This window comes from Nannospalax galili, unplaced genomic scaffold (assembly GCF_000622305.1).
Source record: "Nannospalax galili isolate Female #2095 unplaced genomic scaffold, S.galili_v1.0 scaffold285, whole genome shotgun sequence".
In the NCBI taxonomy this organism is placed as follows: domain Eukaryota; kingdom Metazoa; phylum Chordata; class Mammalia; order Rodentia; family Spalacidae; genus Nannospalax; species Nannospalax galili.
Window position 1 is genome coordinate 425,297 of NW_008355157.1, and position 17,294 is coordinate 442,590.

The 17,294-nt window shown below is 49.4% G+C and overlaps 1 protein-coding gene across 3 annotated transcripts in view; it reads right to left on the reverse strand.

Annotated features, from left to right (window-relative positions):
• Sptb (spectrin beta, erythrocytic) overlaps positions 1-17,294 on the reverse strand; it is a 127,751-nt gene that overhangs the window by 20,303 nt on the left and 90,154 nt on the right. For all 3 annotated transcript variants that reach the window (XM_017802930.2, XM_017802931.2, XM_008852129.2), the window contains exons 16-29: positions 13,698-14,454; positions 13,062-13,264; positions 12,861-12,951; positions 11,763-11,909; positions 10,068-10,331; positions 9,538-9,744; positions 9,003-9,092; positions 6,609-6,887; positions 5,966-6,096; positions 4,575-4,779; positions 3,936-4,310; positions 2,517-2,761; positions 1,149-1,287; positions 655-739 (exon numbers count right to left, since the gene is read on the reverse strand). In XM_017802930.2, the coding sequence (XP_017658419.1) occupies positions 655-739; positions 1,149-1,287; positions 2,517-2,761; positions 3,936-4,310; positions 4,575-4,779; positions 5,966-6,096; positions 6,609-6,887; positions 9,003-9,092; positions 9,538-9,744; positions 10,068-10,331; positions 11,763-11,909; positions 12,861-12,951; positions 13,062-13,264; positions 13,698-14,454 (3,218 nt within the window). The remainder of the gene's footprint in view (positions 1-654; positions 740-1,148; positions 1,288-2,516; positions 2,762-3,935; positions 4,311-4,574; positions 4,780-5,965; positions 6,097-6,608; positions 6,888-9,002; positions 9,093-9,537; positions 9,745-10,067; positions 10,332-11,762; positions 11,910-12,860; positions 12,952-13,061; positions 13,265-13,697; positions 14,455-17,294) is intronic.

Consider the following 17,294-nt stretch of genomic DNA (forward strand, 5'->3'; position numbering starts at 1 on the left):
AGCTGGCCTGGATTTGCTATGGAGACCAGCTGGCCTTGAACTCAGAGATCCACTGCCTCCCAAGTGCTGGGATTAAAGGCGTGCACCTCCACACCTGGCTTTCAGTCATATTTTTAAAACAGCAGTTGGTTGGACCCAACTCCATTGCAGCTTAGATGTCTTCTTTGGGAGCGGTCCTCTGCCTTGAATTCTTGCCCTTGTCTGTTTCACACAGTCACAGACAAGCAGCCATGGGGGACCAGTTCTATCTTCCTTAGCTTACCCAAGATGTTCGATTTTCCTCCCCTTCTTCTCAGCCCCTAACCACTAGTGAACAGAGTTCCCGATGCTCCATAGAACAAACAACTGGGAGGCCAAACACCCAGGAGATACCAGGCCTTGCCCTAACACCTCCCCAGTCACAGCTCAGCAGGGACATCAATCTGGGTGTAGGCAGGGCAGGAGTGAATAAGGAGGAGGGTGGGCAGGGTTGAGAGAGTAGAACATCTGTCTGCACAGGCCTTCTGCCTGCCTCCCCTCAGGCGCTTGGTCTAGAGTTTTGCTGATGAGTGGTACCATGGAGTCTCTTCTAGGTGTGGTTCTGGCATCCTTTAGGTCCAGTAGGGGTTTTCAAGGCTCTGCCCCCAGGTCCCCTAGTCCCCGAGCTGTACTCACGCATGTGGAGCCTGTCAGAGCGGGCCTCCCACTTGTCATCCATCTCCCGCCTCCTGGACATCACTTGCTGCAATTTCTCCCGGATCTGTGGAGAGGAAAGGAGAGAAGCCCAGGCTTTGGTGATTCTCCCTCTGTCTGAGGCAGTCACAGATAGATGCAAAGAACAAGCTTGGCCATACAATTCTGGATTCAAGTCTTGGTCCTGTCACTTGCCAGTATGTGGCCTTCAGTAAATTACTTTGCCTTTCTGAGGAACTTATAGGTGTCTTACCTGTGAGTAGGGGCATCAGCTCCAAAGTATATATACACATGTGGGTACTGGCAGGTGTGGGCCTGCTCTCTTTTAGTGAGCACCCCTCCTCAAGGCAGGACTTGATGTGGCTCAGATTCCTGGCCTGTAGGCAGCTCAGTTCCTTAGAAGCATCCTCTCCTCCCTTCTCCCCCTGAAGCCACTTGTCTAGAAAGCACAAGGACAAGGTCATGGTGGGACTCACCTCTTCTGAAGCCTGGTGTTGCCGCTGCAGCAGGGACTCCCCAAGCTCCAGGCAGGTGCTGAAGTTCTTGGCTCGAGTGTTGATCTCTGCCTTGATGCCCTGGTGATACTTCAAAAGCAGTTCCACCGAGGAGACATCCCTGGGGACAGGAGGACCAGGGCAGAGAGGCAGTTTGGGAGAAGGAACTGGGTCGCTCAGACCTGCCTTGGGAAGTCTGGCCCCACTCCTCTTTGGCCAGGCAGGATTTCCTCTGCTGGCCCAACTGCAACAGGAATACTGATAGTGTCTTCATTGGTCAGCAGCCAGGCAAGGGGTACAGGGACCCTAAAGAAGCCTGGGAATATTATTTAGAAATAAAAAGGAATAAAGTACTGAATTATGCTCATAGATAAACCCTGGAAACAGGCTGAGAGGAACCAAGTCACAGAAGACAACATACTATGTGATTCCATTTACACAAAACATACAGAATAGGCCAATCTATAGAGACAGAAAGTAGAAAAGCAGGTGTTCCAGGGGCCAGGGGCAAGGAGTGTGGTGAGAGACTTTGAATGGGGATGTGTGGGGTGATAAAGTCTACTAACTTAGACTAGGGGATGACTGTACAGCTGGGAATATAGAAACAGTACTAGATAGCACACTTTTTAAGACTAATTTTTTTATGTGTTTGTGTGTACATGTGTGTGTGTGTGTGTGTATGCACATATGTGTGTGTGCCCATGGAGGCCAATTGGATCCCCTGTAGCTGGAGTTACAGGCATCTGTGAGCTGCCTGATGTGGGTGCTGGGAACCAAACTTGGGTCCTCTGCAAGAGCAGAACTGCTCTTAACTGCTGAGCCATCTCTTCAGCCCTGGATGGTATATTTTAAATAGGTGAAGGATAGCATGTGAATTACATATCAATAAAGGTGGCAAAGATGAAAGTATGGCCTTTGAGACAGGCACCAGGGGGGCACAGGGACAGAGATGGGTCACCAACACTTGTTAAACAGTCCATGAGCCTAACCCTGCCTCTCATGGACAGTTAACTTATACTGAGTTTTTGGGGAGTGACTCCAACATCCCAGTGCTGGGAAAGAACAGTCTTGAACCTCCCCAGCTCTGGATATGTGAGTCACTTACTTTCACTGACAATATTGGTCACTGTCCTCCTTGGAGAATCTAAATGACAGATGTCTTTCTCCCTTTCTTTGAAATGGTCAGTCCTCCCAGTAGAAGGTGAACCACTCTGTTTCCACCAGGACCCAGTTCAGATCTCTGGTGCCCCTCAGGGATTTTCATGCACCTGGCAGTCTGGGACTGTCCCTCTGGGAGGAGCCTTGGCTCTTCTGGCATGGACTAGAGCTCCTTTGAGGAAGTCCCCTCACCTGGGCCTCTCCTGGGTCTCAATCTGTCGAATGATGCTCTCCATCCAGGAGAGGAGGTCTCGTACCATACTGAAGAAACGGAACTTGTCTGCCGTGTCCACCAGCTGGGCCCGGCGCCCAGCACAGGCATCAAGAAGTGCCTGCCAGGCTGCAGACACCTCCTGCTCCTTGCTCTGGATGGCATCTGCCTTCTCCCCAGCGTACGCAGTCTGCAGGCGGGTGGCCACATCCTGGAACTGCTGCACCTGTCATCAAGAAAACCCAGACATTGTTCCCTGGGCAGAGGCATCTCAGGTATGAGAACATAAGGCATCTGTTTCCTTCTAGCTCTTCCCCAGGGCACTGCTGGAAGGTTGGGTGTTGCAGGAGAAGGTCCCCTGTTCTGGTGCCTCTACCTACGCAGGGCATCTGCTGGACTCTGGTCTAGGATTTGGGTGTGGGAGGGACTCAATATTCTTTGATCTCCTCAGGAGTACAATAATGAAAGTAACTATGGACCAGGCATTGTTATAAAATTTTAATTAATTGTCATCTTTAAAACTTTTTAATTTATTTTATTTTATATGTTTGAGTGTTTTGCCTGCATGTATGTAAGTGAACCATGTGTGTGCAAGCCTATGGAAGACAGAAGAGGGCTTTGGATCCTCTAGAATAGAGTTACAGATGGCTGTTAGCTACCATGTGGGTGCCGGAAATTGAACCCAGGTCCTCTGCAAGAGCAGCCAGTGTTCTTAACCACTGAGCCATTTCTCTAGCTCCTGACTCTCTTCATCTTTACAGCAACCAATGATAGAGGTACTACCATATCCCTGTTTCTGTGATAAGGAAACCAAGGCACAGGGAGGCTAAGTGGGCGACCCAAGTTCCTCCCACTAGCCAAGGCATCAGCTGGGGATGTAGCTGTACACCTGCTACCTCTCCAAGGAAGGGACTGACTCCAAATCCCTTTACCGGGGGCCAATTCAGTCGAACTTCACTCCTGAGACTTTAGTAGAGCTACACCCATCTCAGTAGTTCTGAAAACCCCATACACAATAACCACATACTAGGCCTCATCTTCAGCTGGAGAATAAATCCCTAAAATGCCCACTTTAGTGTGAATCAGGGGTCCAACCTACCTTGGATTCTCTCACCACATACTAGGCTTCATCTTTGGCTGCAAGATAAAACCCTAAAATGTCCACTTTAGTGTCAACCAGGGGTCCAACCTACCTTGGATTCTCTCCCTAAACCCTGCTTAAAGAATGATTTCTGAAGCTATAAATATCCGAATAGGTCTGTCCTGAGCTACTGGCTGCCCAAGGAAGAGAAATCTGGCACCCATTCCATTCTAGAGGTTTCCCCAGGAGGAACCTAGTGGAGTCCAGACACGTGGGGAGATGGTTGAGGCACCTGTGGGTAGCAAGGGTTGACGGGTACCTGCACGCCCAGTAGGTGGAGCTCTCGCTCGAAGGCAGTGTGGACCCGGTGGAAGGACTCAGCGGTGCTAGCGTCCAGCCCCACATCCTCTGGCAGCTCCCGGTGCTTCTCATCTATGAGGCCCAGGATCTCGGCGCCTGTGTAGAAGTAGCGGTGCAGGTCGTAGGAGGCGGCCAGCAGCTGCATGCGGGTGTCAATGAGCTCTAGCAGATCAGCCCACATGTCGTTCAGCCCATCCTTCCACTCAGCAATGGTGGCTGCCTCACTGTGGCCCGCATCGATGAGCCGCTCAATGATGGCATTCACGTTGTCCACCCGCTCCTGTCCAACTGCCCCAGTCTCCCTGGCAAAGTCTCGGAACTTGTCACGGAGCATCTGGACACAGGGTCAACAGAATGTGGTTAGCTGGGTGCAGGGGCAAGTAGGTGTCATGTTCCCACCTGGAGTTGGCTCTCACACCTTCCCCAGGGTAGACTGAGTCTTCCAGCCACCCTCACTGGTGTGACCACCACTGGTGTGACTGTATCTCTGTGCAATTTTTTTACAACTGGCAGGAGTGTCCTGTGGGTCTGGAGTGATAGTAGCCTGTGCCTATTGAATTAGAGGAAGGCGAAGAAAACGGGAGCTGTGGCTACTTACAGTCACATGGTCAAAATCTTGGCCCATTTCCTGGGATGAAGCCACCATCTCTTTTTCTGTAATCCACTGCTCCAAGTCGTCAGCCTCTCTCTTCAGCTGGAACAGGTGGTACATGTTCTCTAGCTTCCGCCTGCGTTCTTCGGCCATGTCCTTCAGCCCTGCGTACTGCTTATCCACTTGCCCCTGAAGTCTGATGATCTGTTCCCTGGGATTCAAACCAAGAAATCCCTTGAACATGGTGATCAAGACCCAGAGCATGGACTGGGGATAGTTCAGTGCTAGAAGGCTTGCCTAGCATGACTGGTCATAGGTGCTAATCCTCAGCACACCCAAACAAGAAGCCAGAGTGGCTGACTGAGAAGAAATAACCTACTCCTCCCTGGCCCCAGGCTTTTCTGGAAGAACTGGGGAGAAAAGGAATGCCCCCATAGGCCATGATGCCTCCAGGGACAGCGGGACTGTTGCTGGGGTTCTGCCTGGCATGGCACCTCTCATAGTGGCCCTCTCTCTGGGAAGGTCACAGATTCAAGCGCAAAAGGTGAACTCCACTATCCTAGGCGACTGATGGGTCAGGGCTCCAGCAGCAGTGGTCCCAATTAGCGCTTCAGGAAAAGACAGAACCAGAAGCTCAGTTCTCGAGGTTCTGTGGGAGGTATATGGAGTAGCTGCCAAGGAAACACACTGGTGGGAACCCTAAAGGTTGTCCAGGACAGGACTGTGGCTGGGGAAATCTACAAGTCTGGCTGGGGCCCCATTTCCACAAAGTCCAAACAATTCAGTGGTAGTTTTTCTTTTTCTTTCTTTTTATTATTTTTATTTTACGTGTATGAGTGTATTGCCTGCATGTATGTGAGTGCACCCATGTCGTGCAGTACTGTGGAGGTCAGAAGAGGGCTTCGGAGTCCCCGGGAACTGGAGTTAAGGATGGTTTGTAGCCGCCATGCGGGTGCTGGGAATTGAACCCAGGTCCTCTGCAAGAGCAGTCAGTGCTCTTAACCACTGAGCCAGCTCTCCAGCCCAAATGGAAGCTTTTCTACCTTTACTCCTACCTAAGAATTTTTGCTGTGAGGTCCTAAAGTACTTTCTGAGTCATAAAAAAAAAGCAGAATTTGTCTTCAGGGTCTCTTAGCACAGTCTAACTCTTCAAAAGACCAGAGCTCTCAGTTCACCAGGAGTGCAGCTTGCTACCATTCTCTGATCTTTATGCAACCCCTGCCTCTGGTGGCCCACTTTATATGACTTTCTCGCACAAAACCAAGGAATAAAATGGAATAGGGACAACCAATCTTCCAGAAACCTCTAGTTCTGGGGAAACTGGTCCTATTTCCTATTTCTTAGACCTGAAGGGCTTCTGGCCCGATACCCACAACCTGCTCAGGAGGCACACATACCCCTCAGGATGGCCTGCAGATAGCAGGCTCTGGGCCCGGATGGCCAGCTGCTTGATGTTCTTTCCATACTCCTCCACGGTACGCTGCTGCCGCAAGTGCCGCTTAAGCATCACAATGGCACCTTCTTCATCCTAGGAGGCAAAAGATGGTCAGGACCACAGCCTACCCCACCATACTCCCTCCTTTCCCAGCACTGGGGGAACATGGTGGACAGGAGAGCCACACACCTTCCCTTTCTCTTCCTCTGATTCCCACAAGGCCTGTTCCTACCTTCCTCTCTCCACTCCTCAGAGCCTTCAGGTCTACCACCAATCTTTTGTCCCCATGAAAACTTTCTAGGTCATTGCAGCCTTAAGAGACTGATTCACATCCCTTGTTACTCCACCTCACAGCATGGTCACAATATGAAGAGCGATTGGGTAGAGCATGTCAGGTCGCAAATGGGGCCCCTGTAAGGATGTTCTTAAGGAGGTGGGATGCCCTAAGGTGGTATCACAGAAGAGCAGGAGATTTTGTAGGCTCCCTATACACCCTTACCTGGTCCTTACTCGTCACACACTTGGACTTGTAGGCTCCCAACTACCTGCCCACCCCAGTTTTGCCTATCCACCTCAGCACCCAGACAGCCTCTGCCCCAGCAGACCTTGGGGAGCTCGTCAGAGAACACATAGAGCTCCTGTTCGCTGATCCAGGCTTCAGCCTCGCTGGCATCCAGGTAGTGCTGCTGTGCCTCGTGGGCATCTCGCAGGCGCTGCAGCCGCCCAGCTGCTGCCTCCCGGAGTGTGTCCCATGAGCCCTGCAGGTGCCCCAGGCGCTCTTCGATGTCTTGGCAGTCAATCTCCGCTGCTTTCACCAACTGTTGTCCTCGCTGTAGCACATCCTCCACCCGCGGTGCGTGGCCTAGGATCTCATTCTGCAGGGTCTGTGGCCAGAGGAAGGACTCAGAGGCAGAGCCTTCCCATCTGAAGGGCAGGCTTTTCCCTCCCCCTCCTGCCAGAGCATAGCGAATGATGGCAATAAAACCTTCTCATCATGGCCACTTGTGGCAGGATACTAAGCACATCACATGCAGTCATCTACAATGCACAGGTGGTCTTCTGAGACAGGCCCTGGGAAGCTGGTACAGGGCAGTGACAGCAAAGCTGAGCATGCAATACAGCTCTACCTGGTTGTCTCCCTGTAGCACCAGCTGGCCTGGAACTTGCTATGTAGACCAGGCTGGCCTAAAACTCACAGAGATCCGCCTGCCTCTGCCTCCCGAGTCCTGGGACTAAAGGCGTGCACCACCACACCCAGCTAGAGTTGCGTATGTGTGTATGTGTGTGTGTCTGTGTGTGTGTGCATGCACACGCAATGTGCATGTGTCTAGATGTATGCAACTTATGTGTAGGTGCCCATAGAACTGGAGTTGCAGTTGTGAGCTGCCTGATGTGGTGCTGGGAACCAAACTCAGCTGAGGCTGGCCTTGAACTCCTGCTCCTTCTGCCTCAACCTCCCAGATGCTGGAATTACAGATATGCACCACATACCCAGTGTATATGGTGCTTAGGGTCAGGCCCAGGGCTTTGTGCACACTAGGCAAGGGCTGTGCCAACTGAACTGCATCCTCAAGCCAAGCCTGCGCTCTTGACCATTCCCTATTTCTTTTTTCTTTCCTTCTTTTTAAAATTTTTATTGAAATTTTGTGTATTTCATACAGAAAATCATCTTTATACCCCCTTTCCCTTTGGCACCCTCCCATAAGCCCCCCCGCCCCCGGAGTTCATATATTCTGTCATTTGTGTTAAGGATTATCATGTAAAGTCAGCGTCCCCAGATGACCATTCCCTATTTTGATCGACAGAACTTGATCTCTTAGGCTTCCATGCTGAAGGAAAGGAAAACAACTTTAAAATGACCAATTGTCATCTTATTTTAGCAGTTTCTGCTCCAGGTAAAAGAACAAGCTGACAGCTGCCCTTGTGGAGGGTTTTAGCTTTTCTTTTTCTCCATTTCTTTCCTTTGAAAAAGATCTTTGGTGAACTCTGTATTATTTCTTGTTTGAGCCTCTGGTGACTTCATTACCATTTTCTTCAGGAGGTCCTAATATGTGAACCACTTTCTGGGTCCCAGACACCCAGGCTAGCTGCTGCTTATGTGTGAACTCTTGGGCTCTTTACACCTGCTCCCTCTTGACAATTTCCTCAAAGCCTTTAAAATCATCTAGGAGGCAGGGGCAACAACAGTGTATGTGGGCAGAAAGCCAGCTTCCAGCATTTAAAACACATGAATAACAATATGCACAAGGCACCTGCCCAGCTGGAGTGTGTCATATTTTACTCTTAGAATCTTGATTTCTAGAGAAGGGCCTGAGGCCAGCCACTGGTCAGGCATAAAGCCATGGTGACCCCACACAGCTGACTTCCTTAGGATTGAGGCTCCCTCTGCAGCCCTGACAGAGAAAGTGTTTGGCATCTGCTTGTATTCAGGATTCCAGCCAGAAGTACTTAATCTGTCCTAAGGGAGTAGATCAGCGGATGCTTGTTTCTGGGGCTCAGAGTCCAAATTCAGTGGTTTTCTAATGGGGCTGAGCCCATAAGTATCATCATGTGTCCAGATAAATGGGGTCTATGTAATCTGAGGACAATGCATGTGCCCAGCTTAGGCCTGGAGAAGAGCAAGGCAGTGTTGGGGGTGAGGCAGAATCAGTAGCTGTTGCCATCCTCTTGGGAGGCCACTGATTATAGGCTGTAGTATACAGTACACTGACCCCAAGCCAAGGCCGCTGGGATCCTGCACTTGAGCATGGTGGGAGTATGAATGACCCCAAGCCCCCAAGTAGCACAATGCCTCCCTCCTCTGTGATCCTCCCAGAATTCTCACCGCTGTCACCAAAGCCATTTCCACAGTGAAACTCAAGTGTAGTTAGAGGACCCCAAAGCTACCATCAGGAGCAATAATCTGCTGTCACTGGCTTCTGTAGATCAGGGCTAGGCCAGAACCCCTGGGGCCAGACAGGAGCAGGTAGGGGCAGATGTGCTGGTGAGGTGAGACTCACCTGGTTCTTCTTCATAAAGAGCTGCACTGTTTGCAGATTAGTGCCATAGTCAGGGGATTCGGCCAGTGGCAATCTCTCTTCCACCCAGAGCTGCAGAGGCAAGAAGGCAGGCGGACAGGTGATGACAATCACAGATAGCCCCTGTCCTGAGCACCCACAAAGAGCCAGACAGGGTGTTACCTGGTTCCTCCCAATGCTAACTCAGGATCTTACCCCCGTTTTACAGATAGGTTTTGATATTTTGGACTAAGGTCCCAAATAACATGTTCCTGCTCCACAGTGAGATCTTGGACCCAAAGTCTGTCTGACCCCAAAGTCCAAGCTCACCCTCATCAATACTACCAAGTGATGAAGTTACCATTTGAAAAGTACCTGCTCCACTTTCCTATTTAATGCAATCACCACGGCAACCCTATAAGATCAGGAGCAAGATGACCGGTCATCTGCTGCTAAGATTTCTCTGGACAGCGGTCAGCTACCCCCATGGCAGCTGGAAGCTTGGCCCTAGGGGGTAGAGAGGATACAGCCCACGCACCGTCTCATCCTCTAAGTCCCGGCTGATCTGCAGCTTGGCTTTGGATAATTCCAGCTGTTTCTTCCTCCTCCCCAGGGGTTCCAGAAGGTCCAGGAACCGCTTTTCGATGCTCATGTCTGTGTCTCCAGCCTCTACTCCCAGTAAGGGGGCCTGGGCAAAAAGCTCCTCCAGTTCCTCCTTCCGAAGATTCACTTGATCCTCCACTCGCTGAGACACAAGAAAAGAACATCATTGCTGCCCTCGACACCTGGACAGGTCTGGCCATCCATCCCTCTACCTACCCACCCAACCATCCATCTCCCACTCATCCTTTAAGGCCCACTGAAAGCTCAGCCTCCTCTAAGAAGTTTCCCCTTGTATTGGATTCCTGTCCTACCCATTGCAATGGATTCTGAATCAGGAGGTATTTTTGCATAATACAAGCAAGTCCAGCTAAGAGGAACAGAAGACAGGCTTACTCTAATTTTTCAGGTTGGTTCCCTAAGGTCCCTTCTACTCCAACACTCTGAGTCTACAACCTGCTCACATGCCTTCAACTTAGCCAACATCCGGTTGACAGTGGTCAAATCTTTGCCCAGGTCATCTGATCGCAGCTGGTCCTCCATGGCACCAATCCATTTATTGAGGTCGGCGTGGGTCTGCAAGCGCAAGTCAGAGCTCCGGGCAGCCGAGAGTTGTTCAGTCTTCTCCTTGGTGGTAGTCTGCAGCTCATCCCAAAGCTTATGCAGGGCTTCCAGCCTCTCTGACACCACATCCTTGAACTGGGGCTTCTCTGCCATCAGCTGCCTTCCTTCCTGTGGGGGGAAGAGGAAGCTTCACTCTCTGCTTCCGTGGCCTCTGAAGCAGACCTCCCCTAGGTAACCACTAGAGGGAACACCTGAGGGGAGGTCAGTCAGTGGCACAGAACTGGTGTGAGTCTCCACCAAAGCAGACCTGAACCTCTAAAGCTGTTTACAATAGGTAGACAGGGAAGGACAGGGCAGGGAAAGTAATGTTTGGCAAATAACTCAGAAAGACCGGTACAAGAGACTAGTGTTAAAAAATAAAGAGAGTCAAGATTCATTCAGGAGCCAGGCCTTGGTTGTACAGGCCCATAATCCCAGCATTCAGGAGGCTGAGGTAAGGAGATAGTGAGCTGAAGGCCTGCCTGGGCTACAAAATGAGCTCAAGGCCAACCTTAGCAATTTAGTGAGATCCTGTCTCAAAATATTTCAAAAAGGGAGTGGGAGGGGGATATACCTCAGTGGTAGAGAACTTCACAAAGCAAGAGTAATTGCTTAGATTTAATTCCCAGTATCAAAGAAAAGAAACTAAAATAAAAATTAAAATAGAACAAAAATCCAAGAGCCAGGCGAGGTGGTACATACTGTAATCCTAGTACTTGGGAGGCTTAGTTTGAGGCCAGCCTGGATTACACAGGAAGACTCTGTCTCAAAAAAGAATGAATAAATGAGGAAATAAGTAAGGTACTCATAGCATGGGAATTTCCCTATGAGTTCCAGAAGTTGTGCACTAATCGTGGATAGTCTCTTTTGGTTGGCCTAGTTTTCCCTTGTATCAGTGTCTGGGTTTTGGGTATGGACTTGAGTCTAGGAATATACACTACCAATAGTACCCAATATTTATTAAGGGCCTCACAACTGCCAAGCACTATCCTAGGTGTTTTGTTTTCAAGTACACAGTGCTCACAGCTCTGTTGGTAAGAGTTATTATACTCTCATTTCAAAGAGGAGGCTATGCCCTTAACCACCACATGGCATGACCTCATATGAACACTGAGCTTGCTTCTTCCCAGACAGCCAAAGCGAGAGAGCAAAGGGACATGATTCCCAGATCTAACCCCTTCCACACTTTGACTTGTGCCACTGGGCAAGGCTATTACAGATGGGTCCTGTGGTTCCATCTATAAGGGTTCTAAATGACTGCTTTCTGGTGGTAGTGCCCATCCAAATGATAGGCAGCACAGTGCTGGAAGGCAAACAGAAATGATTGCCACCATGCTGCTGGATGCTGAAACTCTAACTGTTCTGATCAGGTTTAGCAAGACTAGTTTTAGCAGTAACATTAAGCTCTCACTACTGTTTAGAGGAGATATTTTGTTTTTCTCTTTGCCACCAAGTTTTACACTATCCAGGAAGCTTCAGGACAGTGTCTGTGTCATGGATGAGGCCCCATCCATAAGAGCTTATCTGAGCAGAGCCACCTATGTCCACTCCTCTACTTACTGCATCGATGTTCTCAAGCCACTCTTGGTGGGAAGCCAGTTCTGCTATAAACGCCTGGTGCTTCATCCACTTGTTGTGAAGGTTGCGTGCTTCATCATAGGAGACATCTGGAGAGGTCAGCAGCTTGTCATTGATCCAGAGAGTGAGCTGTGGGCAGAAGAGTGAGCCTGATGGTTTCTGCGTGTACCTCTCTGGCAGAGCAGGATTTGCTGCCCACTCCTAACTGTGAAAGGAGAAGGCCAAGGGAATGTGGGCATGTCTTCCTCATTCAGGTATGTGTAGTGTAAGAGCAGAGATAGTTTACTTTTCTCTCCACAGTTCCAGGACCTAGGGTAGGGCCTGGGATATTGTAGTAACTAAGTGTATTTTTTCAGTAGATAGGTGGATGGATAAATCCTTTCTCTGGCAGTGAGGTGATAAATAATAAATACCATGGAAATGCTGTATGAGGAAGAGGTTAAGGGCAGTTCCTATAATTAATGGGGTACGTGTGTCCAATAGTTTCAAGGTGTCCTAGCATTATGCCAATCTTGGCTTATCCCAAGGGCAGAGGCAGATGGAAACAACGTTGTATGGGCTTAGAAGACACACCAAGAGGAGAGAAGGAAGCAGTCAGAGAAAGCCCCATTGCATGTGGGACCTATCAACAGACTCTCCTTAAGGTTCTTACTCATCTTCCCTCCTGGGGACCAATAGTCTGCTTTAACTAGGACCAACTCTCACTTCACAATTTCCTAGGCCCAGTATAAAATGAAGATACTCAAATGCATTATGAATTTCAAGGCAGCAGCAGCAGGGCATTGTGCAAGAACCCTGTGCAGGGTCCTGTGTTGATGAATACACAGATCCCACACCCTTGCAGCAAGCCCTGTCTAAACTTTAGGTAATTCTAACATAGAATGTTCTCAGGTAATTCTTCGAGAAACCTTATCTTAGAGCTGGCAAATCAAGGGATGACTTCAGATTTGGGGACTGAGAGTAGGAAAGAACTATAGGACCCCAAGTTCCTCACTCAGTCTCAGGTAAGGCAGGATCCCTATGACCTCCCACCTCTGAGCACTTGGCTCTAGACAGAAATCTGGAAAGTGCCAGCCTCACCTCCTTGCAGTTCTGGAGGAAGTTTTGTAGCTCCAGGTTGTCTTTTAGGAGAACTGTAGCCTCCTGGGCCTTCTCATTGTTTTTCTTATGCCTGGAAGGGAAGTCAAAACCAGTCAAAACAGTGCCAAACCTGGGGTCCTTGCCTGACATGCCCAGCCCCAGTGCAGCATAGGGGCCTATGATCCTATAGGCGGGAAGTACCTGTCTTCAATCAGCTGCACCTTCTCTTTGATCTTGTCTGAGTATAGGTTTCCCTCAGCCACCAGCTTGTTTCCAGAATCCACAGGACTCAAGACCTTATCTCTGTTGTTTTCCATAGATACTAAGAAATCCTCAAACTTCCGGATCCCAGCCTCTGCAGCTGCTAGGGAGTCTGGTGGCTCCAAGTGAGCCAGAGTATATTCCTGTTAATGCAAGTTTCCAGAGGAGGCATGAGGATGGGCTGAGGAGACTGGAGGCACTTGCTAAGCAAGAGCACCACACGCAGCTCTTCAAGCTACAGTGTGATTGGCACCCCCAGAGCTGTGAAAGGGAGAGACTCTACTTCCCTGGCCCTGTCCCTCAACCCCACCCAGGGGGTCTCCATCACCAATATCTAAAGTTACATGGAAGGGTAGTCACACAGAGCAAGATTCACTTCTCAAGATTCACTGACCAAAGAACAAGACAGTTTGGGACACAAGACTAGAGGAACACAGGATTTCCTTTAATTAGTGATGGTAGAGTTGTTTTTAAAAGTATAAATTGGTCATGGAGCCCTAAAGCTCATTCATGGGCTCACCACTAGTGAGGCTTTCTAGAAACTCCCATGTCCCAGCTCTGCATGCCTCTCCCTACCTGGTTGCTGAGGATGGCTTCAGCCTGCTTGGCATCTTTCTGGAACTCCTGGAACCCTAAGCACTGGGTGAGGGAATGACCTCGGCTCTCCCACATCCGGCGCAGAGCATCCCAGCCTGCATCGAGACCCTCTAGCCGCTGGCCCAGAAGTTGGTACTCTGGGTCCTTTTGGCCTTCTATCACCTTCTCCCCAGAGGCCTTGACCTGATAGTAGCTGTCTCGGTGCCCATCAATCTCTTCCTTAATGGCTGCATGCTGCTGCAGGAGCTGCTCGGCTTCTGGGAGTGACTCAGGCATGTCCTCAGAGGCTACAGCCTTCTGGGCCATGGACAGCCAGGCCTGGAATTCATCCAGATCCTGCAGGAAGGCCTGTAGCTTGCTGGCTTCACCCAAGGAGAGCTCCTGCCCCTGAAGGGCATCTTGCAGGCCCTTCCACAGCTTCTCAACATCTGCTTGCCGCCGGCCAATGTCCTCCTTCTGCTCCGGGTGTGACTCCATCAACTGCTGTGACTCACGTTCCAGGGCACCCACACGGTCCTGAATGGCAAACACATCACGCTCCAACCCTGAGAGCTTCCGCTGGATGGCAATGACACCTGCCAGGTCCTGCCCCAGGTCCTTTGTAGACTCCACAACCTTCGTCTTGTCTATGATCCACTTGCTGGTCTCCTCACAGTCCACACAGTAGTTGTTTACTCGGAGGGCCGAATCCACTGCCTCTCTCCGCACAGACACCACCTCCTGGAAGGCCTGCCACCTGTCAGGGGGAAATGCAGCCCAAGGGAAAATGGAGATGCCTCATTCCTTAATTCTCCCCATAAGACCCCTTTCCTCACATTTCCTATGAGTCTCCCCAACAGACCTTGTATGCTACCAAAAGAAAAAAGAAGCCGGATGTGGTGCGCACACCTTTAATCCCAGCATTCAGGAGGCAGAGGCAGGCGGATCTCCGTGAGTTCAAGACCAGCCTGTTCTACATAGTGAGTTCAGGCCAGCTGGGGCTACAGGGAGACCCTGTCTCAAAAAGACCCCACCCCCCAAAAAAATAAAGAAAAAAGAATTATCTACCTAACCAACTGTGTGTAAACAAAATTAATTTGTCTAATTTTACTTAAGCTATGTCTAACCAATTACCAGATCTCTTGACTATCAGGAAGCAAGCAGTAATGTAATGCCAGTCATGGGCAAAGCTAGTGGTTGGACATGTTGGTACATACCTTTAATACCAGCACTCGGGAGGGGCAGAGGCAGGTAGATCTCTGTGAGTTCAAGGCCAGCCTGGTCTACATATTGAGTTCTAAGCCAGCCAAGACTACATAGCAAGATGCTGTCTCAAAAAAAATGTTTTTAAGTTGGGCTTTAAGTAAATATTAACAGTTTTGGATCTACAATGGTTAGACTTTTTAATGGTGCAAAAGCAATATGTGTTTAGTAGAAACTCTGCTTTGAGTTTTGACCTGTTCCTCAGTGAGCAGTATCAGATATGATACTGTGGTAGTGCTGGGTGGTGGCAGTGAACTTCAGCTCCCAGCCAGTCACATGACCACAGGGTAAACCATCAACACTCTACAGAACTGTGTTGCTAAACTAGGATATGTGGCAGGTTGAGTGTAGAGTTGGTTTCCTTTTTCTCTCTCCCTTCTTCTGTTCCTTCCTTCCTTCTTTCCTCTTAAGTCAGGTCTTGCTGTGCTGCCCAACTCCTGGTCTCAGCAATCTTCCTGATTTAGCCTCCAGGCTAGTATCACAATGCCTGGCCATAAACGTGTGTGTGTGTGTGTGTGTGTGTGTGTGTGTGTGTGTGAGCTTCAGGGACCTGCCTGTCTCTGCCTCCCAATGCTGGGCTTACAGGCACACTCAGCCATTGCCTGACTTTTATACAGGTGTCAGGAATTTGAACTCAGGTCCTCTTGCTTGCATAGCAAACTCTCTTACTCACTGAGCTATCTCCTCAGTCCCCTAAATGCATTTTCTACCTATGATAGTGACAACTTACAAGGGTATCATCAGGTTGTAGCTCTATGACAAATCAAAGAGCATCTGTATAAAATTTCCCTGAAGTTTTAGATACATCAGAAATAACTAGAAAGCTCACATTAACTTCAAGAATGCTTCAGGACTGTCCCCAGCTTCCTTAGAGGAATCTTGGAAATGTTAAAGGTCACATTCAAAGTGCCCTAAGGCCTGAAAAAAATAAAAGAGGCCTAGGGAAAAGAGAAGAGGAGAGAAGAGAGGAGAGGGAGGAAGACCAGCTGTGATTATAATGAAAATGGGCAGCAATCTTAATCCTCAAATCCAAGGGAAACAGGGAAATAGGCTAATGTCTTGCAAATGTCCCTTGGTCTTTGGGTTGGTCTGAAGCATACAATAAGCTTCTTTAGAGGAACTGCCCATCAGCCAGGCAGTGGTGCACATTTAATCCCAGCACTCCGGAGGCAGAGGCAGGTGGATCTCTGTGTGTTCAAGGTCAGTCCGGTCTACAAAGCAAGTTCCAGGCCAGCTGGAGCTACAGTGTCTCAAAAAAAAAAAAAAAAAGACACCCCAAAAAGAAGAATTGCCCATCACCCAGGCCAGGCCAGACCACTACAGACACCTCCCGTGGGTCCAGGCTTACTGTGCATCATTAGAATATGTCAGCATATGAGAGTAAGCTGAATGCTTGTTAACTCATTGGACCCATTTCTTTTGAATATTCACAAGAGAATAAGGCATTATGTTGGACTTTGGGAGCTAGACAAAACCAGATCAGAGTGCATATCCCTGGATAGGACTCCTTTATTAAACCTCACCCACCCATGACTCAGAGACCACTGTGGAAGAGGGGGCAGAAAGATTGTAAGACCCAGAGTTGGTACGTGAACATAAGGAAACAGATGCTTTTAGGCCATTGGGAACTTTCTCATATGAACCTGCAAGAATGCTGACTGCATGCACAAGACCCATGGTGACTTAATCAGTCAAAAACCAGCACAGAATGAGGGAAATGGGCAGCAGGCCCCAACCCTAGCCTAGGAACTATTGGCAACCAATTACTGCTGGGTGAGGGAGAATAGATCTTCTTTAAGATCTCTAGATAGGCTGACCAGACTCCAGTGGATGAACTGGGTACAAATGCTTGACTGGATAGGACTTCACATATATGACAGAAATCATGAAATCTGGTGGGGGGGCTTTGGAGGGCATGGATGGGGAAGGGGGTATAATGATAAAGTTCTATCAGATAAAATGCACAAAAACTCAATTAAAAAAAATTTTTTTTGTCTTTTTGAGACAGAGTCTACCTGTAGTCCCAGCTGACCTGAACTCACTATGTAGACCAGGCTGGCTTCAAACTCACAAGGATCCGCCTGCCTCTGCCTCCCGAGTGCTGGGATTAAAGGGCCTGCACCACCACACCCAGCAAAAATATATTTTATAAAAACAGATCTTGCTGGGCATGGTGGTGCACGCCTTTAGTCCCAGCACTTTGGAGGCAGAGGCAGGCAGATCTCTGTGAGTTCAAGGCCAGCCTGGTCTACATAGTGAGTTCGGGTCAGCTGGGGCTACAAGGAGACCCTGCCCCCCCCCCCAAAAAAAAGTGAAAAGCCGAGTGAATTGAAA